This window comes from Oryzias latipes, chromosome 8, assembly GCF_002234675.1.
Source record: "Oryzias latipes chromosome 8, ASM223467v1".
NCBI lineage: Eukaryota > Metazoa > Chordata > Actinopteri > Beloniformes > Adrianichthyidae > Oryzias > Oryzias latipes.
The window spans coordinates 17485179-17511536 of NC_019866.2; the positions used below are offsets into that span (position 1 = coordinate 17485179).

The following is a 26358-nucleotide window of genomic DNA, read 5'->3' on the forward strand; positions in this document are numbered from 1 at the left end:
TTAGTATGGTGCGAGTGCTGGCCCTTTACTGACCCCGCACAAATGCTGCACAAGGTGTTTAAGTGTCTGTGGGACCCTTGTAGGATGCCCACAAAAACTCAGATTGTCTAATTTCCTAAATTCTAACAGACAGGTTGCACGCAAGGAGGGCATACTTATCATTGAACAGCACTAATAGGCTCCTTGATCCTGGGAGGTGTTGAAAAAAATGAATGATCTCACCTACTTCCACCTTACTTGCATGTTGTGTTTGCTAAAACCTGTTGCATTGCCTGTAGAAAAAATGGCCATGAACATTTGCACCGACGGAGGAGTGGTCTATGACCTAATTATTTCCAGGGGCATTCCATCTGCGTGCTTTGTACAGGTTTGCCTATTATTTCACCTCCAGGCTGCCCATATCCACCAGTTTTGAGTGAGGCCTCAGTGGGATTCAAAGGGATTTACACTGGCTCCTCAGATATTTGGCAGAGAGCTTTTAAAATAAACTAAAATGTATTTATAGAAAAGAACAATAATTTTCACAGATTTCAATTTGACAAAAACTAGTAGCTGGGTTGGATAGATGGCAAAAACTAAACCTCATATGTGTAATGTCTCTGTCCAGACATGTGTCTTCTCACAGCTGAACTGAATTAATGTTTTGTGACGGTATTGGGAAGACCTGGATGGAGAAAAGGAGGTTTAATCAAAACACAGAGATGAAAGTGTGGGAGGACTGGCTTGAAGGGGGGGGGGGGGGGGGGGGACAAAGAGAAGAGGTGTGCATCCGTGCAGAACCTTCCTCGTTTCCTTTCATCAGGCATCACCGTGGAAACTAGCTCCTTGCTCTCTTTCTCTCCTCCTTTTGCAAAGAGGTAATATGAGAAAGAGGGAAAGACGTGGAGAGAGGAAGTAGCACAGTCCTTCAGACAGAGCTGTCAGAGGTGCTCTGAAGAAACAAGCTCTCCAATTTGCTCTGCTTTTTCAGCTTCCCTTTCTGCTGCCCCTTCACTCTCCCTGCATTTGTTATGCAGAAGGTATAACCATTTTGTTTTAAAATGTTTGACTGCTCATTTATAACCCTAACCCCTTGAACCACACGAAAGTGTTCCTCTTCCCAAATAAGACACCAACAGCAGTTGCTTGTGTTTTCTTTAGCATTAGAAACCAATATGATTGTAGAATAAATCAAATAAGCATGTAGTGACTGAACGCTTGGTAAGCGCCAAAACCCATAAAACACAGTATTAAGTGAATAGCTAACAAAGATTTATTGAAGGTGGCAGTACAGATAAGGCTCAGAAAGGTGGAGCATAGGAAGAGTAATAATTTTTATCGGACTTTAGAACTATGTAGAGTTGTAGTTTCATCACAACGAGTTGAAGTCCAGCAGCAAATGGTGGAGGTACATGGAGATAACGAATACAGGTAGATAGCATAAGACTCACAGCAACTTGATGATGTAAACCAAGCCTACGATAGCTTTTCAACCGTTAACGCAACGTGAATCAGCTAATCCTGAAGTGAGAAAAACTACTTTTTATTTCGGCTTTGCACCATTATGCGTGTTTGAAGTGTTGCATATAAATGCAAGGCTGCTTTTCTTTGCTTTAAAATCTACTGGAATTACATTAGTTGTGTAAATGGTTGAAGAGTAATGGTAGTTAAAAGATTGTAAATACTGGAACTAAAGCTCAGGTGTTATGGTGTTCACAACGGACATGTGATGCTAAATGCACTTTCTGGAAAATTTGCCCCATGATGTTCACAATAGACTGTCACTACTTGATAGTAACACAAGCCGCCATCTACAGTTGGAAAATGCTTGGTGCGAAATGTCAAAGTGGTGAAAATCTTGCGAATATTGCTCTAAGCTTTTTCTTACACAGCTCAATTCAGATAAGTGTAAGACTTGGTGTTGTGCCTTCATAGGAATAGTGCTATATAAATAAAGTTTGATTTAATTTTATATAATTCAGGCTGGCCACAAACCACAATTATTCATTTTGTCTTCTATGATCAAATTTCAAACAGTTGGTACTTTTTATGAATTTAAAGGAAAGCCATCTATACGTCACTACCAAATCTGAGTCCCTGATTGGTCACAGTTCAACCTGGTTTATGTTGTAGAAACTTGCAGTGCTGCACATAAATGCAACACTTGAACAGGAGCAGAGTGTTTGAGCGATTAAGATAAACAAACTTTTTTTTCATATCAGTGCATAGCTGCTTCCCTCTGCTTTTGAATCTATTTAAATTACGCTAATTGGACAAACAGTCGAAAAGTTATGGTAGTTCAAAGAGCATGTGTTATTCCATGTTGCTGGTGAAATCTCTGGTAGTAAAAGGGTTAATTTACAATCTGGTTCCAGAAGTTCGTTTATTCATTTATAATCCATTATAAATGTGATGGTGAATTTCATCTCTTCATTATCTACTTAAGATTTAGGCTGAACAAACAATGTGAATACCCTTTTGATTTCAGCTCTAGAAGGTCCTTACTGGACGTGCTCCAAATGAGTTTTTTCATACCTTATGTTTAGACATTTCAAGAAGAGCAATTCATGACTGCTCTAAAGGCTTCTTCTATGTTTCTACAGTAACTGGTTTTCCTGTTCTTCCTCCTTTATTCTGTTAGGATGATGTCCTGGTGCTTATAGTGTCTATGTGTTTGAAAGTCACGAACGAGGACAAACCTCTCATGGCCCCTCATGAGCCCACAGTGTTGTTTGTGTTTGTTTTTTAAACTTGTTTTGAGGCAACCCCCCCCAGCAGTGTTGTTGTAAGGGAACAACATTCATGCGCCAAACAAAACCAAAAAGGGTTTGTCATGCTTTACGTTCAGAATTATTCAAACATAAGTGACAGAAGTGGCACACAGGACCAAAAAAAAAGAAACATCAACAACAACAAAATGGTAAATCACATGACTCACATGAAGTAGGCCTGCTCACAAAAATACAATGTAACAACAATTTGCATGCTGGACTCTGGCCCCCATTTGCTTCATTCCTCGCTGTGATGGTAACTACAGTTTCCCTCAGGCAATGCTGTCCTTTATGAGGCAAATTACTGCTGATAAATGTTATTTGTGTGTTTAAATGTATGCCTCTCTGTTCTCCTGGTTGGCTCTTTGCTGTAATTCTGTAACCCTTGTGCTGTCCTAGGCACTTTAACATTGGGAGTTGGGTCATCTAGACCCATTAGACGGTGCGCTGAACCTTTTTTCTTCAATGATTTGTGAACCTCACTAGTGTCCATGGATTACATAAAATCTTTCCACCTTTATCCACCTTTGTCATGGTAGGGAGAATACGTCAATGTAAGGGAGGGGTCATCTAAGATAGCACAAGGGTTAAATTAACCTATGAAGCATGTTTTCAGACTGTGGTTTGCGAGAGAAAAATATGATTTCAGGGATATTTCCCTTGAAGATTTTCTAAAAATACTTGATTTCTTACTCAGTTTATACTTTCCCACAGCACTGTACCCATCTAACTTCTACAAAGTTGAATGGATAACTTTTTTGAAGTTAATTTAGTTATTAGACAGGGAAGTTTTTACCTTTTTTTTCAGAGTGTAAGTTGCTTTTTTTTTTTTTTTTGAGGTAAAGCAAAATGTCAGCAGCCAATCAGAATCGAGCATTCGCCCGAATAGAAAAATATTTTTTTAATACATTGTTGACATCTTCTTTTATATGTCCTCACTTTCCATTTAATAGTTAATATATTTCACACTTATCTAACGTTAATTTAGTGTTCAGACCTGACATAAAGCTGTACTGAAAAGCCATGAAGTGAGGAAAACAGTTATTAATTTGTGTATAAAAAAACGATAATTTGTTTAAAAATGTATAAAGGTTTTAGAAGGATTTTTACTGTTGCACAAAGTTAGGAAAACACCAAAATAGTTTCTGGAGTAGTCTCAGATGATATATGATTTAGTTTTGAATGTTTTATCAATAGGCAAAAAAAAAAAAAAATTGGATTCACAAGAACTGTTTTTTTTAAAAACCAACTGATCCTTAATAATGTTACAAGAACAGGCAGATGGCTGGATCCAAATGCAGCAGGTTTATTAGCTCAGCTAAAAGACCACAACGCTAAATCAGGGTCAGGCAGGCATCAGTGGCGAGACGGGGTAGTCAAGATCCAGGCAAGAGTCAGGGCAGGAAACTGAGTCAGAAACAGGGTCAGGAAACAGAAGATCATGTTCAAATACAAAGCTCTGTAATGAAGGCAGAGTCGCTAAAACAATTCTTCATACTGAGCTTCACTCAGTGCATTGCCTAAGTACGCTGTGGTTGATTGAATAAGTGAGAGTCAGGTGTGCGCCATCCAGGAAGGGGTTGCCGGGAGCTGTAGAGTGGCTAGAACTCTGGGGACGGCTCCTGCCTGTGATCAGAGGAAGAGACAGAGCTCTTACTTCTCTATATATTTTATTCTATTTTATTTTTTTGTCCATTTACTTTACATTCTCTGCAACCTGCGAAAGTGTACGCTCAGTGGCAGGGTCAAAATAGCCGAGCAGACCCACCAAGGCTGGAAACTGAACAGTACTGGAAAGGTACATGGGAGAAAGAGACGGCATATAACAGCAATGCCCAGTGCCCGGTCTCTCTGAGAAAAGAACATAGCAACCTCCCTGAACAGAACCCAGTAACCATCACTATGGCAGACATCCAAGAAAGAGTCTCAGATATGAAGGACTGGACAGCACTGGGCCCTGAAATGATACTGGCTACTGGCTAAAGAAACTGTCTGCACTCCACGAGTGCCTGGCAGCACAAGTAAACCAGTTGCTACGAGATGGGACTCACCCATAAAGGTTAATGGAAGGGCGAACAATCCTGAATCCAGAAGGAACCCGCAAAGGGTGCCGTCCCAACCAACTACCAGCCAATAACCTGTCTCGCTACAACATGGAGGCTCATGTCAGGTGTCATTGCAACCAAGATAAATAGGCATTTGGATCAATACATGAGACACGCACAGAAGGGCATTGGTAGAGATTCCAGAGGAGCCAAACACCAACTCCTGGTCGACAGAACAGTCGCTCAAGACTGTAAGTCACGACATACCAACCTGTGCACAGCCTCGATTTACTACAAGAGAGCCTATGACTCAATGCCACACATGAGCCTTAAAGACGTGTAAAACCACTGTTGCAGCCAAGGGCAAGCCACTGGCACAAGTGTCCATCAATTGTGGGATATACCAAGGTGACGCTCTGTCCCCACTGCTGTTAGGTCTGAACCCCTTTAGCCAAATTATTAACAAGACTGGCAATGGATACTGACTCAAAAATGGGGCCAACATCAGTCACCTCCTCTACATGGATGACATCAAGCTTCATGCTAAGAGCGAGTGTGACATTGACTCCCTGATCCTCACCACCAGGATCTACATTACTGATATCGTGATGTCATTCGGGCTTGAGAAATGGAGCCAGATAGTGACAAAGAGAGGCAAGGTAGTCCACACAGGAGGGGTCTCACTCCCAGAATGAACAATAGCAGACATTGAGGACAGTTACAAGTACCTTGGAATTACACAGGCAAATGGCAACCTGGAATAGGCAACAAGGAAAGCTGCAACAGCCAAATACCTCCAACGAGTAAGGCAAGTTCCGAGAAGCCAGCTCAATGGCAAGAACATGACCTAGGCAATAAACAGCTACGCACTGTCAGTTATCAGATACCCTTCAGGAATAATAAGATGGCCAAAGGAAGAGATACAGACCACAGATGTTAAAACACAAAAGCTCCTCACCATACATGGAGGGTTCCATACCAAATCCAGCACCCTGAGACTGTATGCTAGCTGCCAGGAAGGACGCCAAGGACTAGTGAGCGTGGAAGCCACTATACAAGATGAAACATCAAAGATCCATGAACATATCAAGCTCAAGGAGCCTACTGACAGTGTGCTCAGTGAATGTCTCAGGCAGTTGAGAGCAGAAGATATGGTGCTGGAGGACAGATCCTCATGGGAAGTCAAGTCTCTGCATGGGATGTACCACCGGACCATAACTGAAGTGGCTGAAGTCAAGAAGTCCTATCAATAGCTAGAAAGGGCTGGCCTACAGGACAGCACTGAAGCACTCATCCTGGCAGCTCAGGAGCAAGCCCTGAGCACCAGGCCGATAGAGGCTCAGATCTACCACACCAGACAAGACCCAAGGTGTAGGCTGTGCAAAGAGGTCCATGAAACAATCCAGCACTGCAGGGTGTAAGATGCTGGTGTCTCATTAAAGACACCGTGTTTGACATCCTCAACATACTTATTTATTTCAGTCAACAGACTACTGGTCACATCAGGCTGATTTGTCAATGACGCATTTACCTCCATCCTGGATGCAAGAAAGCGATATTTCTGTAGGATAGTCGGAGGGGATCTTGTTGCTGTTTGACTGGCCGTTGCAGTGGCAACATCATCCTGAGAAGCAGTGGGGTTATTCTGAGCAGTAGCCAGTTTTTGCACAAAAGACCGAGCTGCCCTCTCTAGTGGCACTGTGTCTGGTATTTGAAGAACCAGTGAAACGCTTGGATCCATTAGGCAGGCTGCTGCTGGTGTAGCATCAAACTGTGGGGAAAAAGGACTAAGAATGGAAGAAAAACGTTCTCGCAAAGACTTCAGCAGAACTTGTGCTAACTGCTTTCCAGTAGTAGTGGTCATCAGGTGTGCCTCAAGGTTGAGCAGACATGGCACTACTTGTGAGAGTGACTGGCTGTCATTCTGAAGTTGGTCTGTGTGAATGGCAAAGGGCTCAAGTAGCTTGACCAATTTCTCAAGCTTAGTCCAGTCGCTTGTGAGAAGGGTGTCAATGCTCAACTCCTCAAGTACTTGATTTAGTTCAGCTCTAATCTCCAGCAGTCTTCTCAGCATATCAAACGTGCTGTTCCAGCGTGTGCTACAATCCCGGACCAGAGTTTTGCCACACTTTTTGATTGAGGAAATCATCAGTGGCAAATGAAGCATTACAGCACTTACAAGGTGTCTTGCTCTTGTTATGAGTGAATCAGCATTTGGGTGCTTCATGGCATCTTTCAATGCGAGTTGAAGGGTGTGGGCAAAGCATGGCATCCTCTGGAACCTGTTCTCCCCATCATCTGGCAGGTCAAGTTCTTTGCAAAGAAGGATGAGAAAACAAATAATTAGTTAATATAAACATAAATTGTAAAATGTACAAATAGTACAATGTATAGTAAAAAAGTGTAGTACAATGGACGGTCATTTTACAAATCATAGTGATTACTAGGGCTGCACAAGTAATCTTAAAACAAGTTTACAATTACAAGTAAAACTGTCCCTTTGTGCTTATATCTGTGAATTTCGGCAGTTTTTAAGCACTAAAATAATTGGTAAATCAGCCTAATATTGATACATTTGTTAATTATTTTGGATTTTATTTTACCAACAACAATTCACATAATTATTTGTTATTTACTTTATATAATTTAGTTTTGGATGTTTATAATGTATCATAAAGCTTCACAAAAAGTTGTAAAACATTTCACAACTATATATATATATATATATATATATATATATATATATATATATATATATATATATATATATATATAAAATCAGCAAACGCAGCATAATGCATGACGCTGATTTGAACTCTAAGAACTATGTGCCGTCATTTGTGTATAGTGTTTGTACTATAATCTTTTACCAAAACAATTTGTATTTATTGTACATTTGTATCCCTTTTGTTGTTTTTGTTATCTGCTGTATACACCCTGGGTCTAAAAGTAACGTAATTTCAATTTCGTAAAAGCTGACTTTGATAATATGCCTCAGCAAATGCATAACTGTTGCTAATAAGCATATATTTTATATTTTTAAAGTTTTTTTTATTTTAACATTTTAACTCATTTTTTTAAGAATACATTTTATTTTATACAACACTTAAGAAACTGCTGACCTACATTGTTCTAAAAATTAAGAGGTGGAGGTTTGCTCTGGAAAGAAGAGGCATGAAGGTCAGTCATAGTAAGACAGAATACATGTGTCTGAACGAGAGGGATCAAGGTAGAAGCGTTAGGTTACAGGGGGCTGAGGTGAAGAAGGTGCAGGAGTTTAAGTACTTGGGGTCAACAGTTCAGTGTGATGGGGAGTGTGGAAAAGAGGTGAAGAGGCAAGTGCAGGCAGGTTGGAGCGGGTGGAGGAAAGTGTCAGGAGTGTTGTGTGACAGAAGAGTGTCAGCAAGACTCAAAGGAAAGGTGTACAAGACAGTGGTGAGACCAGCTCTGCTCTATGGGTTAGAGACGGTAGCAGTGAGACAGAGACAAGAGGCTGAGATGGAGGTAGCGGAGATGAAGATGTTGAGGTTCTCCTTAGGAGTGACCAGGTTAGACAGGATAAGGAACGAGTACATCAGAGGGACGGCTCATGTTGCCTGTGTTAGGGACAAAGTCAGAGAAGCCAGACTGAGATGGTTTGGACATGTTCAGAGGAGGGATAGTGGATATATTGGTAGAAGGATGTTGGAGATGGAGCTGCCTGGCAGGAGGGCAAGAGGACGGCCAAAGAGGAGATACATGGATGTCTTGACAGAGGACATGAAGTTGGCTAATGTTAGGGTAGAAGATGTTCATGATAGAGTGAGGTGGAAAAGGATGATTCGCTGTGGCGACCCCTGATGGGAAAAGCCGAAAGAGAAAGAAGACCAAAGCATCTTCTCGTTTTTGATGTTCATGCGTATTTACTAGCCAGCAGCTATTTGGTCGGCGGTAAAAACAGTCCATTATGGATGCCGTATTAGGTTCCTTTCTCGTGTTAACGTTACCTGCTCTCGCTTCTTTTTCGGGGGAGGGTGGGCAACAGGCTAGCTTGTCTAGGTACTGTTGATTTGCGTTTTTGTGTGGGCTTTTTAAATGTACTTTTAGATTTGTAGGGTTTTTCCCTTTGAGGAGCGTTCCACAAATTTTGTCTCCTGCTTCGACTACAAGGCACTTACTTTTGTTTTCGACGCTGTCATAGTCAAAAAAGTCCCAAATAGGACTCTCCCGCTTTCTCCCAACTTTTAATGCAGCCATCACGCTCATGTAAATGTCTATGACCACGCTAGCCGGCAGTGTCTGACAGACATCATGTGACGTCACAGACAACGTGATGCCGTAGGGATCAAATACACAGTAAAACTAGCAGCGTGAAGTATAGATTTTATTTCAACCCAAAAGACTTATGTATTAACAAAGACGAAAACGAAGGATTTTTTGGGGTTAATATTAGTTAGTTTCAGTTCGTTTTATACACACAACAAACAGTTTTAGTTAGTTTTCGTTTTTTTAAAAACTCTCGTTTTTATTTTTATTTCAGTTAACGAAAATGTTTTTTCAGTTTTAGTTTTAGTTTTTTCGTTCGTTTTCGTTAACTATAATAACCTTGGTTGAAACACAATAAAATGATCACTTTTTGAATCAAAATTTCCCCCCGAAAAGTTGGCAGAATTCTGGAGGCTACCATTTAAGATGAGCTTGATGAAGCTCTCTAATTCTCTCAGGAGTTTAACTCCCAAACCTCTTTCAGCCAGCATTTTCTCCGTCTTGGTTTGCCTCTCTGAGCTCCCCCTCTCTCAATACTGCTCTCTTTCATGGCCCCCATGGTGATGACTAAGTCAGAATGGGACAGAATATTGGGATGGAAGCTTCATTCGGCTTGGTCACACATGCTCATGGCACACAAAACAGGCCATGAAAAGCTTTGAACGCCAGGCACGCCGGGAAATGTGTGTGCGTAAATGAGGATGAGTCACTCTTCATGGCACACAGCATGATCGTAAGAGACTGCATCCTAGTCAATACAAGCGACTACACACATGCATGTTTGAAGATATTCATGTATCATTTGAATAGGCTGGATTCAATTTGAATTTGGGATGCGTGTGGTTAAATGGCTGCCTGTTCTTTCAGCAGCATCTATGTGTTTCACGTTTTCCACATGAAACTTGAATGTTTACAGCCCATCCCTCTCATTCTAGCCTGCACAATATACCACAAATTTATCGTTATCGCGAGATCACGCCTTGCAGTATGCACATCGCAGAAGACAGCAAAAATTGCAATAAATGGTTACCTTAAATCTGTTTGAACAATCTTTTGGAGTATTTAACTAATAAAATAAATCCCTTTATGCATTTGACCAATCGTATGGACCCTTTAACGTTGTTAACCAATCAGATGGAGACCTTTTATGTTCCCCTCCTATGTCAACGAAGGTCATTTGAAGTGAAATTCTTAAACTGTTGCAATGAAATGGGAATTATGTTTTTGATTGTTTTGCTATTTGTTTATATACCGCGAATTATATCATACTCATATCGCATATTGCAAGTTTTCCTCATATCATGCAGCCCTACTCTAGCGGGGATTTTATATGCTGTCATGTTCTCATATATATTAGACATTCTTGTTCAGTGTCCTCATTTCACTATTAAATTTAATGAGGTCACATAATGTACAGATACAAAAACACTCTTGTGCCACACACTCTTGTTTCTTTTTGCTGTTCCTTTAGCTGTGGTTATAGTAATACTGTATTTTCTGAACTACATGGCACACTTGAAAGCCTTAATAAGTTTTTTTTTTTAAAACAGTGCGCTTTAAAATCTGGAAGGAGGATGTCCCAGGCCAGCGAGGGGGCAATAAAACTATGTGTGCTGCCATATCTGAGCGTGGTGTGGCCACTCACATCCCCAGTCTTGGCAATACAATACACAGAAGCTCCTCATCTTCTTAGACCGCCTTCATTTGGATTTCATCCCTGAAACTGAGAGAGATCTCGTAGGGTCTCACCTACCACTATATGTTATTGTATGGGACAATGTGAATTTCCACTGTGGCCCGCTCATCAGGGGCTTGTTCACTACTCATCCAAGAATGTTTATAGGGTTCCTACCACCTTACTCTCCTTTTCTCAATCCTATTGAGGAGTTTTTCTCCGCTTGGAGGTGGAGAGTGTATGAGCATCGGGCTCAAGATCAGAAGTCCCTGCTCCTTGCAATGGATGCTGCGTGTGAGGATATTACAGGAGATCAGTTGATCAGTTGATTCAACCCTCGTTGAATCGCAAGGGAGAATATACGCTGTGATGTGGACGAGAATCTGTGGCCAGACAGACAGCAGCGTGATGGCCAGCAGGGTGAGGACGATGGCCAGGAGAAGGAGGGTGAGGACAGCGACCAGTGAAGAACTCTTAGTTGTGAAACTCAAGCATTATTTACAGCACTGTAGGCTGCAGATAATTTTCATTGTTTTTTGTTTGTGTTTAAATTATAAAGTATATTATGCTGTATACATTTTTTTTTACTCTTATATATGAAAGTTACTTTTTTTGTGTGAATGATAATGGTTAGAATTTCCTTGGCAGTATGAGTGCAATGTGTGCTGTTACTGTAAACCTAAGAGGCAACTCTTACTCTAAAATCTTTTTTCTTTTTTTCAGTTTTATACAAAATTGTATTCTGTTAGCTATAGAAAAACAGTACAGTTACCATTGTCAATGAAGGACTGAGCTAAGACTGAAAGGTGGACATGAGGGATATTTCAATGGTCCTTTGCTATTGTGACAAAACATCTAATCATTTTGACTTGCAGTGCTTACACAATGCCAAAGGGACAAAGTATTTTAGGGGCACTGACTGTTTAAATGAGAAGGAAATTTAGTTTTGACACATGAGTGAATTGTTTTGGGAGAGATATGAGCTTTTGCAGGTGAACCATGGTGTTGTGCCGAACCATCCACATTATTTTGACAAAAGCACCAAGAGTGTTGAGAATGTCCGGTCTGCTTCAACAAATGAGCCAAAGCAATTGAGAAGGATCTTTTCCATTTTGGTGAATGCAATTAAAGTCTGACTAATGAACTTACAGCATCTCTGACCTTTTCGTCTCAATGCACCTTATAGTTCAGTGCGCCTTATAAATGACGTTCAAAGATTGACTTTTTTTTAACTTCAAATTTATGTTTACAATTTGTAAAATTTTGTTTTCTATAACCAAACAACAAAATAAAAATTTAAATGGAAATGAGAGGATATAAACATACATCAAATAAATCGCAAACTTTTAACTGTAAATTGAAACTAATCAGACAGCCCTACTACATGTATATGCTACAAGCTATCGAAATCGTATTTTATTTTCCAAATAGGCTTTTCTAGTTAGATATCTATTAGCATCTTAAACACGATAACTGATTTGAAATTAGTTTTTACTACATTTCTGATTAAAATAATTGTATCCGTGTGTTGCAATGAGCTCAGGTTAGGCATTTTATTTTAATAATTCCCCAGAGGATGTAACCTTCTTGGATCTCCTTTTGGCTGTTCTGCCTTGTTTTGCTTTAATTACATATTAAGACATTATTTAGATATGACAGAGATAAACTAAAATGTTTTGAGAAAAACAGATGCACAAAAAGATTTACATTTGTAAAGCTATTTAAGGTTGAAAAAATGAAAACGTTGGTATAGATTGGAAAGAGACGGTTCCATGAGGAGTTTAGAAAAACAAAATATTAATATAAAAGATATAAAATATTGGATTTAGCAAATATTGGGCTTACCTACGTTTTAACTGTCATACTACGTGGAATTGAGTAAATTTATGCTCAAACTCATGCTGTCAGTGGGCTGACCAGTGAAATCAAAAAGTCGAAATTTTTATAATTTTGTTCCATTATTTTACCAAGGAAAAAAGGGAACAAAATGATAAAAATACTCATCTATTTACATGTAGACTTCATTGCTAAATGTCTATTCAAATGGGTATAGAATTACAATGAATTACAACCTACGAAAAAACAGCAAGTTGCCAAAGAAACCTTTAAGATGAATTTGGTGTAATGGAGAAAGAATGATGGTAACCGACTGATGCTTTTGTTTTGCAGGAACCTTCAGAGGCGTTTGTAAGAAGATTGACCATTTTCCAGAAGATGCCGACTATGAAGCAGATGCCGCAGAGTATCTCCTCCGTAAGTCACTTATCCTTTCGCGTTTTTACTGACTTCTCATGCCAATTTTGCAGCCAAGCAAAAAAATTGTGATTTTTACGACTACATATGATTTTACAGACAAAAATCACAGTATAGCACAATTTATCCATCTAAATATTTCAATATCAGCAAATTAATTTCCCTTGAGTAAAAATTTTTACTTTACAATCTCAGGAAAACTTCTCCATTGTTACAGAATAAAAATCATTGCTGAGTTGAATTGATGTCACATTCTTCAAGGTATTATTAAATAAATATAAAATAATTAAAAAATAATCTGCATCATATGTTGTTATTGTAACATCCCAAAGGTAAAAAAGAAACAAAAAGACTCATTGGTTTAGTCATTTTGGGGCATATTGAAAATTGATATATTACATCTGTCTCTTTCGGCTTTTCCCATCAAGGGGTCGCCACAGCGAAACAACCTCTCCTTTGAGGACGAGTCGCATGGTTAACTTGGCAATGTTTTACGCCGAATACCCTTCCTGACGCAACCCTCTCAATTTATCCGGGCTTGGACCGGCACAGAAGCGGAGAAGGGAAAAAAATTGATATATGACATAAATTTTTTTAATTGGTTTTTCAAGCTAGATTGCGCAGTGGAGTAGTGATTAGGGCTCTTGCCATGTATTGAGAAGGCCCTGGTTAGAAACTCAGCTGGTTCCCTTTTGTGTGGAGATTACATGTCCTTCTTATGAGTGTGTGCATTTTCTCCAGGCACTTCAGTTTTCTCCCACAGCCTGAACGTATTCTTCAGAGATTATTGGGTGACTCTAAATTGCCCATAGGTGTGAATGTTAGTGTGCGAGAGTGTGGCCCTGCAACAAAGCATTTTTAAACTACCCTGACTTTAACCCTGAACTCTGGCTGAAATCCGCCTGAACTTGCGTACTCTGGGTATGTCGGTTCCAAAAGACCGAATATGAGTTAGCCTAATTACACTCGACTTGGCAACCCTGGATTAATGCGCGTGCACAGCAAGTACATAAATATTCTCAATAGATGGCCGATTTGCGGAGTCACCATGGAAACGCGTGGAGATAAAAAGAGAGCGATATACTTCAGTGAGACGGAGTCAGAGATTTTAATGACGGCGTATAAAGATTATACGTCCATCAAATAAGTAATACGGCTGCATCAGCAAAAGAAAGAGTTTCTGCTTGGAGAAAAAGAACGTATTAAGTAAACGCATGTAAACGTTAACAAAGTAAAAGCATGAGTTTCTGATCTTATTTTCATTTTGAAGCATATAAATATAATATAATATAAATATATACATATAAATATAATTATCCAACTTAAATTAATTCAGTTGGTAACAAGTAATTGAGTTAAATTTATTCAACCTAATTTCTTACGTCTATCTAACTCAGGGGTCGGGAACCTTTTTGGCCAAGAGAGCCATAAACGCCACATATTTTTAAATGTAATTTCGAAAGAGCCATACAATAATGTAGCGTCCCTTTCCCACACTGAGGCACTGAGACTTAGCCTCTCTTAAGATTCTTCATTCTGGTTACTGTAGACGAACGCCGTACAATTAATTTAGCAACTCCTGAATCTCTCCCACCGAGACGAGAGCGCTTCTCCCAACTTTATATTCGCTCACTGCCGCTCCAGCCCTCCCATTTCCCTTATTCGGCCCATAGCTGAACCCCATTGGTCCAAACTACCTAACAACCGCCTGAGCGACAGAACTGAGAGCCAATCAGATCTCTGCTTGATGCGTTTAATGAACTCCAGAAATTTTAACGCGGCCCAACCACCCAGTCCAAGTCAGTAAGCAACGATATGTTTAAAACTAAATATACAAATGAATGTTTGCATTTGATGTAATTTCAACATTTTTAAGGTACAATAAGTCTGTGGATTCTTTTTAATAACATTGTTATTCTGTTGCTAATAAATGATGAGTATTTCTCGTGGTGGTTTTGCTGATGGTCTAGTCTGGTTGATACATGGTGAGTTTCTGCTTCATGCAGGCGTTGAGACTTTAAACGTGATCGTGGGTTGGTCTGAATGTTCTGTGGATGTGACAAAGACTGCTCACATGCAGATACGGAGCCAAACACACACTCACACGCTGCAGTGAGTGACGGGCAGCGGGTTTTACATTTTTACAATCCCTGCGTGGTTCACCTTACTGGCCGTGCCCCCCCACCCTCTGCTTTCTTCCTCTAACATCCCGTCCCCGCAACTGCGCGCTCTTTCTCAGAGACGGGAGCGCGCAGTTCTAGGCACGTCAATTCACAGGTTTCCGGCTGGTACAAACTCTGTGAAATAATAGATAATAGTAACTGATAGTGCTGGCGTAGATTTTGTTCTCCAAGAACCAACGCCTCTGGCACTGCATCGCGCCAGACAAGGACTGGTCTAATGAAAAAAAAAAAAGTATAATTAAAGATTTGTCTGCGAGCCACATGTGACCATCAAAAGAGCCATATATGGTTCGCGAGCCATAGGTTCCCGACCCCTGATCTAACAATAATTTTTTTACAACTCAAATTTACATATTTATCTAACTAAATGTAATATTACTCCAATTCAATTAAAGTTTTTCCATCTTAATTTATTTTAATTCTTGAACTCTCATATGTCTAAGTTTGAGCCTGCAGATATAGTCATTTTTATAACAATAAAATGAATGAAACAAAACAGATTTGAGTCAAGTAACCATATACCATATCCCTGAATTTATTATTACACCACCTCACAGTAGGGGTGCTATATAAACTCATCATCCTCTCCCTTCCTCTCACTCATGGTGTAGAAAGATTTAAACATAGTAGGACAAATAACTCGGCAAAACACAGTAAAACATCTAAACAACTAAACACATTTGGTCAAAAACCCACACTTAAACCCAAATCTGTCCATTCTGGCAAAGGGAATGGTATCCCACAATTCCTTGCGGTGCCGATCTAACAGCAGCACCAAAGTTACACCTACTTAATTGAATTAATGTAAATGAAAGTAAAATAAATGTCTGATAACTACGTGTTATTTTTAAGCTGACTTAACTAAAAAGAATTGATTTATCTTAACTAAAGCAAATAATGAAGTTAGATCAAAGTAAAAAGTTTTATCTTTCCAACATCCAAACGTGGTCTTATCACCCTCTCATGGTGGAAAAAGTATTATCTGAGCTTTTTCATCCACTAAATCATCTTCAAATGGACATGCCATGCTCCTTCACCTCTCTGAAAACAAACTAACCTTCAACTAAACCTACTCCAGACCAGGTTATGTTCAGAGCATGAGGTGCAGGGGAACTAAGCATACCCTGAAACATACCTCTGTTTTTGGAACCGAAAAGGGTGGTTGTACACTTCTTTACCCTCAAACTTACCCTGGGAGCTAGCATAACCAGCTTTCTGGAATACCTCCCTGACATGATGATTCAGAAAATGTATCCCTTGCACCGACATGCAGCAACTTGAAGCTGAATCTCAGGAGTCGAAACTAGTAGTGTGTATTGGCAAGAGTCTGGGGATACGATGCTTATCTCGATACGCGTCCCACGATACAATACGTATCCTGATATTGCATAGGAAGATATTTTCTTTTTTTTTTCAAAGTATGACTTACTCATTCATACTGCTTTTACTTTGGTAACTTGAAATATATTGGGAACGGTCAACAATGTCTGATTTCCACAACAAAATAGATTCCAGTATAAGAAAAAAGATGGAATAAATGTGCTTTAACCAATAAGGTTCTAAAAGAATAATTGAGGAAATAAAGGGCTGTTTATTTTCAACATTGCTTAATGTAGCTTCTCCAGTACTTTTAAATGGTTCAGGAACGGTGCTTCAAAAATAAAGGGAAAACAAAACAAAACATTAATTCTTTCCGGAAACAATAAAGTGTGATTATGTGTCAGGTAGGGAGGGCTGGTGAGCATGTAGGACCCAAAAAGCATAGACGGGATGCACGCAGTTCCAGGGCAAGGTGTTTATTAACTAACAAAAAGCAGTGCAGAGCAGGGAAATAAAACTAAACTATCTGTGGGCTAAACAGGAAAACAGGGCAGATGACAGTCAGGGAAGAGATGGTATGGACTAGCACAAGAGGAAGGCAGAGACAAGACTTAAATACAAACAGGACTGACAAGACACACATGTTCATGATCAGGGGAGATTGGGACCAGGGAAGTAAAAATCAAAACCATGACATAACAGGAAACCTTTCAAAATAAAACAGGAAATAGAACTCAAACATGACAGAAACAAAAAGAAGCAAAAACTAAGGCAAAGACACCCAGACAATGACAGTACCCCCCCCCCCCCCCCCCCTTAAGGAACCACACCAAGGTTCCAAAAATCAACCAAGGACGAACTTTGACCGGCAACAGAATCGATGGAGGCCGGGCCGAGCACAGGGGCGCGGCCGAGACAATGAGTCTGGAGGACAGCCGGGAGGCCGCGCTGTCCGGCGAGGCAGGTCGTCCTGACAGCATTTTGAATTGCCAAATGAACTATAGCAATATATTGCTAAAACAATTTTTCCCAACGCTCCTAGTCGAAACAGACAGATACACTCATGCAGGCAGCCCAAGAAAAAGCACTTTAGCAAAAAGAGGGGTGCATTTGTGATTTGGCGGCATTTTGTATTCAAGACATTCGACGTGGAGCAGAAGAAGGCAATATGCAAACAATGCAAGAAGGCAAGTTCTTGATGCTAACAACACAAACCTTTTCTATCACTTAAGAAAAGTCCACAAAAATGATTATATAAGATTACAAAAAATTGCATATAAACAAAGTTGTGGAACAGCAGGGGCAAGTTGTGAAAAGAAAAACTACAATCACTGTGAGAGATCTTATCACTATGTCCTCACTGTGTGTTAACCATTATTATCTTTAGTGAAGATGAGCCAAGATGGGGTGGAGTGTGGGGTGCCGGGCCTCCTGCCTTTGCTGGATCATTCAGTCTGACCTTGCAAGCCTGTTCTCATCTGAAACACACCACATTTAGGCTTGCTAAAATGGGCCAGAACAAAAACAGCAAATACTGGAATCACTTGTAAAGCAGAAGAAAGAAGCTCTTTCTGATTTTGTTCTGTAAAAAAGCAGTAAATATGTAATAGGAGGGGGACAACAACAATGGAGGAAAAGAGAAAATGGATTCAGACTTCGCCTGTGTTGTTGTTGCTCCACTAAGCACAGAGTAACATTCCCCTAAGGCAGCCAGTTAGACCACATGATGGAAGCCATACCAGCCAATGGGGAGCAGGAAACCTAGTGACCGGCATTCCATACAGCCTAGGGATGTTGGACACATGGGGCGGGTCTTGTGTGCAGAGGGGCTCCAGCTAACCGAATAGGCAGAAATATGATTCAGTGAATAAAAGCAAACTCAGTTTCAGCTGATTTCTTTTAATATTTGTAAAAAGCTGAGTAACTTAAGATAAAACTCAGCTGCATGAAAGACTGTCTGCTGGAAAAAACAAGCCTTAGATGTCTTATCACATTATGTAAGCACGTGAGGGCTTTCTGGTCATCTTTGCTCCACATATGTCAGTGTGACTCTCCAACTGTCAGGTTTTTGGACATTTCTCTCTGCATTCGTCTGTTATTTTCTGCAGCAGAAAAGGCTTAAACACGTTCTGAGCCACAGTCAGGTGTGGACTCAAACATGTGTTCCTTTAGCATTTGTACATAGTTTTTTTTTTCATGACTTAAAAAATCTAGCAACGGTACCAGTCCATGCTGGAGCATGACCACTATCCATTTTTACACCTAACATTTCACCAGGAAGCCTGGGAGTTTGGAGTGTGTGTGTGTGTGTGTGTGGGGGGGGGGGGGGGGGGATTGACATAGAGACACAAATATCAATTGAATAAATAAATAAATAAAACATCAAAATTAAAATTAAAATGAAAAGCAATCCGCCAAACCGCTTTTTTTTTTTCTTCTTCAACACCACTCATTCTGTCACTTAATAAAAATGATAAAGAAAATTACATTTGACATTTCATTTTCAAATGTTCTCTAGTAAATGTAAAGCAGAATTCAATTAGAAATATCTAATTTGACAATTAAAATGGATTAATAGAAATGCTTTTTCATTTTCACAATGTAACTACATGCATCAATTGACTCAAAAATACAATTAAAAATCAATCCTTCAAAATGCTTTTCATTTTCTACTTTAACATTGCACATTCTGTGACATAATTAAAAAAAATGCAAAGAGGGAACTGCATTTTCATTTTCACATACACAGTGAAAAAAGTGTTGCATAATTCAAACCCAGTCAGCATTTCAAGGGGGGATGACGCAGGGCTCACTCTTGTACTGCGTTGTGAGCCCAACCGACAAACAGTGTTGTATCAGGCCGTGTGTGTGAGGAGCTACCAGCTAATGTTTTTAGCCTGATGCTACATGGAGCGGTTTCTGTGTTTTTCTCACTTACAATGCATGGAAGACACGGAGAATGTTGATAGATCAGGTTTATTTATTTTAAAGAGTTCAACATGGTAATGATGTTTCCATTTTTGAGTTAATGAGATCATCCCAGAGAGACTCTCTGTTTCAGCTCCCGCTGTTAAAGCTGCGCCTTGATGACTGTGTAGGTACAAAAACTGTTCGGCGCCTGACACTAATGATGACGTCACACTATGGTAACCCCACTTGGACAAACTACGTAACGTCAAGATCTGCTCGGGCTCTACATATTTTCATTTAACATTTCTTAACTTAAAGTTCTTTTCCTTCTTCTTCTTCTACAATCCCTTCTTTGCATTTTTGCTTAATTATGTTACAGAATAGGCGAACTGAGTTTGTCCTTGTACAAGGACAAACTTGTGCAAGGTGCCAAACAAGTAGACTTTCATTCTATAAACCGACGGTGTTGTGTCCAGGATTTCTTACTCTCACCATAAGAAACGCAGGTAGTCCTGGTCTTCTCCTTTAACATAGAGTTGGTGAAACATTCGCTGGATATCACACATGAATGCAATCGACCCCTTCCAAAAGTGACAGAGAACGCCCACCAATCTATTTGTCAAGTCAGGCCCTGATAACAGTTAGTCGTTAAGGGATGCGTCTTGATACTTGGCTGAACAGTCAAATACCACTCTGATTTTGCCTGGTACCCCGTGATGTGTAATTTACTATGCAGGACTGTTGCCCAACTCTTCTTTAGGGGACCTTTTCTGCATCACCACGAGAGATGATGTCATCCATAAACTGAACGAAGTCACCATAGTATGCTTTGCCCGTTCTTAATCTCTTCTCCGGACCCTTTAAGCCAGGGGCCTCAAACTCGCGGCCAGCGGGCTATTTGCAGCCCCCAAGATGATATTTTGTGGCCCCCGCCTTAATATGAAAGTTTAATGTTTAGGGAAACCTGACAGCCCCCTCCCCGCCCACATTTAGGACTTTCTTACTTTCCTTTTTAGAATGTAATTATTCGCTCGTAAGTTTCTAAATACATGCAGCCCGTGCTGAACTTGTTTCTGGGTCGCACAGACCCGGAGGAAGGTTGAGGTTGAGGTTGAGGTTACGGTTACGGTTACGGTTACGGTTACGCACGGCAGGGTATTAACCCCAAACAAGCGGTTCCCAAGCGCGGCTGTGACTGCAGCCCACCGCTCCCCCAGGAGATGGGTCGCTGCGGAGAATGAATGTCCCACGCCTACATGCGTGACAGCTAACAGGGCTTTAACAGTAAAAACATGCGATCAAAACAAGATTTAGTCTGAGACACACTAAAAATACGTGTGGAAAATGCAAAGATAGACGTGTTTGAGATGAACCAGCGCCACGCCTGGATCGTTGGGGAGACCAGGGGGGCTGCAGGCGGGGGGTTGAGATGAAGGCGGAGCTGCTGCGAGACTGAAGGAGAACAGGAAGTTGGAGTTGTCCTTACCATTCAATTTAGTTGTAATATGCCTGTCCCGCTTAGTATGATCTATGTTATTATGTCTTTTATATTTATTTTAATGTTTGTAATGTATGTAGCCTCTTTTTATCAATAAGTATTTTAAATGATTTTAATTGATCACTCAACTACAAAAACCTTCAGGACACGTTTCCCATTATGCATTGTTTTGTAGTCATCGGGGCAGCTTTCAGTCAGTGCAGTACTAAATTTCCAGCTGCGTTTGCGCAGGTTGGTGCCTTGCTCCCGCCCCTTTCTTGTGATATTTTTGTGATGATCGATAGGTGATGTTGGAGCAAAAACATGTAACACACCAGGTGATCTGCGCAGCATTGCGTCCACCTGGGTGATCTCAAACACGCTTATTGTGCATCTTTGCTACACCTATTTGTTGTCTCAAACATGAATTTCCATCTGTTTTGGAGCCTTTGTCTTATCTCAGGTATCAGTAACAATTGTTCTGATCTCCAGTGAACAACGCCAGTTCTTTTACGAACCACAGTTTGAGCGCAACTATGAAAATATAGGAGTGGGTGACCGGCTGCTCTACAATGACTTGTGACCGCGGTTTAAATGTGCAAAAAGTCATAAGAAAGAAAATCAAAAAATGGTTGCTGAATTTTGTTTCTCCTTTACTTATTTGTGGTTTAAAGAGTAAACTTAAAAACAAAAACATTCAACACAGACTCAAAATTGGGAGCACATACTCTCTCAACTTCTCCACCTTCAATTTCAATAAGTCCAAATACAGTCCAGATTTACTGACAAGCATCTTCAACCACACTAAGGGTCTCAGCTGTATAGGAGGAAGTGCTGCCAAGTGTCCAGCAGTAAGAAGTAGACAAGAAAAGCCGTGTTCAGAAGAACCCATTGATAGAGGTTACAGAACTGTAAAATTGGAGTCTTATTTTGTGTTTAATAGTTATAATTCAACACCGTTAACAGAACTTTGTTAATAAGGACGTTTAAGTCAGAAAACAGTAAATATATAAGACTGAATAAACAGAAATGTATTACTGATTTATGTACTTATTGATTTTTTTATTTACATATTTTATTTTATTTGAATGAGAGTTTTATAAGTAAATTTTGTACAGAAAACAGTTAATAATAGAGTATTTATTGGCTCTCAGACATTCACAAGTTGCGTGGTTCTTTCATCAGGAAATGGCAGTGGCATTTCATAGTGACCATTTTCATTCTGTTGGATGCCTTTCTTTGAGTTTTTTTTTTTTTTTTTTTTTTTTATTTATTTATTTTACTTTCTTTGAGTTTTGAGAGAAACTAGAAATCATCTCGAGACATAGGATTGTCATCAATTTTCCTTTCAGGAAAATCTAACTCCAGTGCTTTAATAATCTCTGAAGAAGTAACATCTATTACTTTGGTTTTGTTTATGAAGTGGACATTGCTCTGAAGACCAGGGGGGTATTCCAGGAAGCAGGTTATGCTTGCTCCCACGATAAGTTTGAGGCTAAGGAAGTTGTTAACCTCAGCTTTCGGTTCCAGAAACAGAGGTATGTTTCAGGGTAGGTCAAGTTGCCATGGCAACTCTTGCTCTGAACATAACCTGGTCCGGAGCAGGTTTAGTTGAAGCTTAGTTTGTTTTCAGTGAAGTGAAGCAGCATGGCGTGTCCATTTAGTGTATGAAGAAGCTCAGATAATACTTTTTCCACCGTGAGAAGGTGATAAGACCACATATGGATGTTGGAAAAATAAACTTTTTTACTTTAACTTAATTATTTGCTTAAGTTAAGATAAATAATTTTTTTTGTTAGGTCACCTTAAAAATAACACGTAGTTTTCAGACAGTTGTTTTCCTTTCATTCAAATTAATTCAATTAAGTAGGTGTAACTTTGGTGCTGCTGTTAGATCGGCACCGCAAGGGATCATTCCCTTTGCCTGTCTGGACGGATTTGGGTTTAAGTGTGGCTTTTTGATAGAATGTGTTTAGTTGTTTAGCTGTTTTAATGTGTTTTGCCGAGTTCTTTTGTCCTACTATGCTTACGTCTCTGCACCATGAGTGAGAGTGAAGGAGAGGATGATGAGTTTATATAGCACCTCTACCAGTTTGTACTATAATGACAATGATGGAAAATTCTTTAATAAATTTTTGCACTCCGTGATCCTTTTTATTTTTATAAAAATGAGCATATTTGCCGGCTCAAACCTAGACATATGAGAGTTCAAGAAATATAAGTAATTAAGATGGAAAATAGATTATTGGAGAAATGTGACATTTAGTTAGATAAATACGTAAATATGAGTTGTATAAACAATTATTGAGTTTTATAGACGTAAGAAATTAGGTTGAATACTTTAAACTAAATTATTTGTATATTTAATTATGCATCACAAGGAAAATGGAAACAAGATCAGAAACTTGTGCGTTTACTTTGTCTGTTGTTTTTCTCCAAGCAGAAACTCTTTTTTTTTTGATGATGCAGCCGTGTTACTTTTTTGATGTACGTATAATCTTTATACGCCGTCATTAAAATCTCAGATTCCGTCTCACTTCCGTCTCAAGTGTCGCGGTTTCTTTTTTTTTCTCCACGCGTTTTCATGGTGACTCCAGAAATCGGCGATCCATTGAGAATGTCTTTACGTACCTGCTGTGCACGTGCGTTAACCCAGGGTTATCAAGTCGAGCGTAATTACACCAACCCATATCCGGTCTTCTGGAACAGACATACCCAGAGTAAGCAAGTTCATGCGGATTTCAGCCAGAGTTCAGGATTAAAGTCAGGCTAGTTTAAACATGCTTCCTGGAATACCCCCCAGGTTTGGGATCTGGAATAACCTTCCCCACGACAATGCGATGACTGACACCAATGTCATCTCCACAATTCTAGCATGGATTGCTTTGGTCAACGATGCTCCAGCCAAGATCAGTACGTTGAGCATAAGGTTTATCTTCTTCACCTGACACAATTTCTCTCTGGAGTAGTGCTTGAGAGCATTTATACCCAATAAACAGACATACTTCACATTCCTGCAAAGGAGCAATTTCTGCTTGATGTTTATGATGTGGCCAAGCCCTTGCCATCTCATTTTTTGGAGTGTGATCTTTGTGAGGAATCATTGCTGCTGTTTTTATGTTGCCTTCTTGACGTTTGTTGTAGCTATTGTTGTCATTTTTTGGGCTTGAGCTGGATTTTTCTGGTTTGGCCTTTAATTACTTGAGTTTGTCTCGTCTTGCGGTGGTCTGTGTTCTTCCTTGCTGTGATCTTCATGTAGGCAAGTAGGAAGCTTTTGCACCTCTTCCAGATGCTTCTGTAGTAACAGCCTTTTGACTAATGGCCGGGCCTAAGGCAACCAAAACACAGCTTTTCTGTTTGAATGAACTTGACTTTGTCTGCAACAGTCTTTTCCAGAAAGCTCCTGCAGTTCTGGAATGTTTGAGTTTCTTGCAAAACATACAAGTTAAAGTTGCTGTAGCCAATGTTTTAGCGCCAATGTTTCTTTGTTTTGTAGTCTTCAATCTTTCTGAACTGCCGGACTCCCTTTGGTTTTGTGACTTGCAACGACATAACAGGATTACAAGCAATCTTTGCTTCTCTTGTTAGGAATGAGACAAACTGGCAAAAAGTTGGAAACTTGCTAGTTTCTTCTTCAATTTCAATTACCTTGCGGTTCCAGCTTGCAGTGAGCCAACCTGGTGACTTGGAAAGGATCTTTCTGTTCTCATTACAGTCCTTGAAGAATCCCAATGCCTTAATATGGACCATGGCTTCTTCACAACTGCGTAGGAATTCGGCATAGTCTCTGAGTTCAATGCTGTCTCTCGATGTAATTTTGGTCCACGCATGAAGCTTGTCTCTATAGGCCTTTGCAATAGTGAATGGGTTCCTGTATCTTTTATCAAATACTTTCCATGCAGCAACATAAGCTGACAACTCCGTGCAAGAAGTATCCATCCAGTGCACTCTTAGCTGGCCGCTTACATATCTACGAAGGTGAAATATCTTCTCTTTATCTGGAATGTTCTTTTGGTCAATAATGTGTGAAAGGAGAGCTTCCGATCACTATATATTAATGGATCTCCACTAAAGATTGGTGGTTCAGAAACAGGTATACAACTAGCATTTAGTGCACCTGCTAACGCTTTTACAAGTTCTGCTGTACCATCATTTGGAGGTGTGGTTGCAACATTTGAGGTAGAATATTTTTGCAATGGTGAAAAACTTAAATGTGTGAAGGCTTTGTCTTGTGTGACTGTCTGTGTTGTGCTCTTCTTCCGTAACACTAATTTGGTCATACAGTTCCATTCTTGCTTGAGCTGCACATAGACCATTCACCTTTTCTAAGTACTGCAACTTTCTTTTCCTTTCCTCGAGTGATCTTTGCAGGGCTATTGTCATGATGTAGACGTAGCAGACCCAGATGCTGAAACCCGGAAGTAACTCGCTACTCGACTGGTCAAAAACCAGTCGAAACTCCCCAATGAAGCATTCGTAGGAAACTTGAAAAACAGGGTTAGCAGTCAGATAAGCCTGGGCCCATTGAAGTGCTTTACCCCTGAGGGAATTGACAATAAGCGTAATTTTACAGTGGTCAGCTTGGTAATACCGCGGGGCCTGATGAAAAATTAATTGGCATTGTAAGAGGAACCCTCTGCATGAGTTAATGTCACCTTGGAATGGTTCAGGTTGTAAACAAATGTTCTCTTGAGTTTCTGAGGTGGTGGTCTGATTAGAACTCCCGGCTCCGGAAGGTGGGGGGTGAGGAGTAGCATTAGCCGGCTGCTGACTGGTTAGCTCAACCAGGGCTTGGGAAATGCTGTTCAGCCGGCAAAGCAGATCTTCTTGAACGGTGGTGACGCGAGAGATGGTACTATACAGGAGTTCTAAAAATAGTCCGTGTTGGTTTACGGCAAAGCGGAGTTCTTCCGGGTCAGCTGGGTCTGGATAATGGCCAGTCCGTTCTGTCATGATGTAGATGTAGCAGACCCAGATGCTGAAACCCGGAAGTTACTCGCTACAGGGAAGTGCTTGACAATGGTTTATTTTACCAAAGTAAAATAAGGTTATTAGTTGAATGTGATAGTCAGTTCCTTCGTGGAGTGATCCAGAAGTCCTTAGAGCTGGTATAGCTGAGGACAGCTGAGCCAGAGAGAGGAGACGCGAGGATGCGTCGGACCGTGGAACCAGAGGCAGCGAGGCGTGGGCGCTGAGGACGGCAGGACCAGCTTGAGGCGCTATGGAGTTATTTCAGTCTCAATAATCAGAAATGCACACAACCGGTTTTACAAATACACACGCTCCGATTCACAAATGTCATTTTATTCAAACGTGAAAAATAAATTCGGAAATACACACCCTGTGTTTCACAAACACACACATTGTGTTTCACAAATGCACACTAAATGTTTTACAAATGCACAATAAGTGTTTCTCACAAATGTGCACACTGTTTTTCACAAAAACATTTTAGGAATTCACAATAAATGTATCAGAAATGCACAGTAAGTGCTTCACA

At 40.1% G+C, this 26358-nt stretch overlaps 1 protein-coding gene across 1 annotated transcript in view; it reads left to right on the forward strand.

Annotated features, from left to right (window-relative positions):
* Positions 1 to 26358, forward strand: part of cacng3 (calcium voltage-gated channel auxiliary subunit gamma 3) — a 65635-nt gene that overhangs the window by 21786 nt on the left and 17491 nt on the right. Inside the window, exon 2 of the mRNA XM_004071908.4 lies at positions 12885 to 12968. Within this exon, the coding sequence (XP_004071956.1) occupies positions 12885 to 12968 (84 nt within the window). The remainder of the gene's footprint in view (positions 1 to 12884; positions 12969 to 26358) is intronic.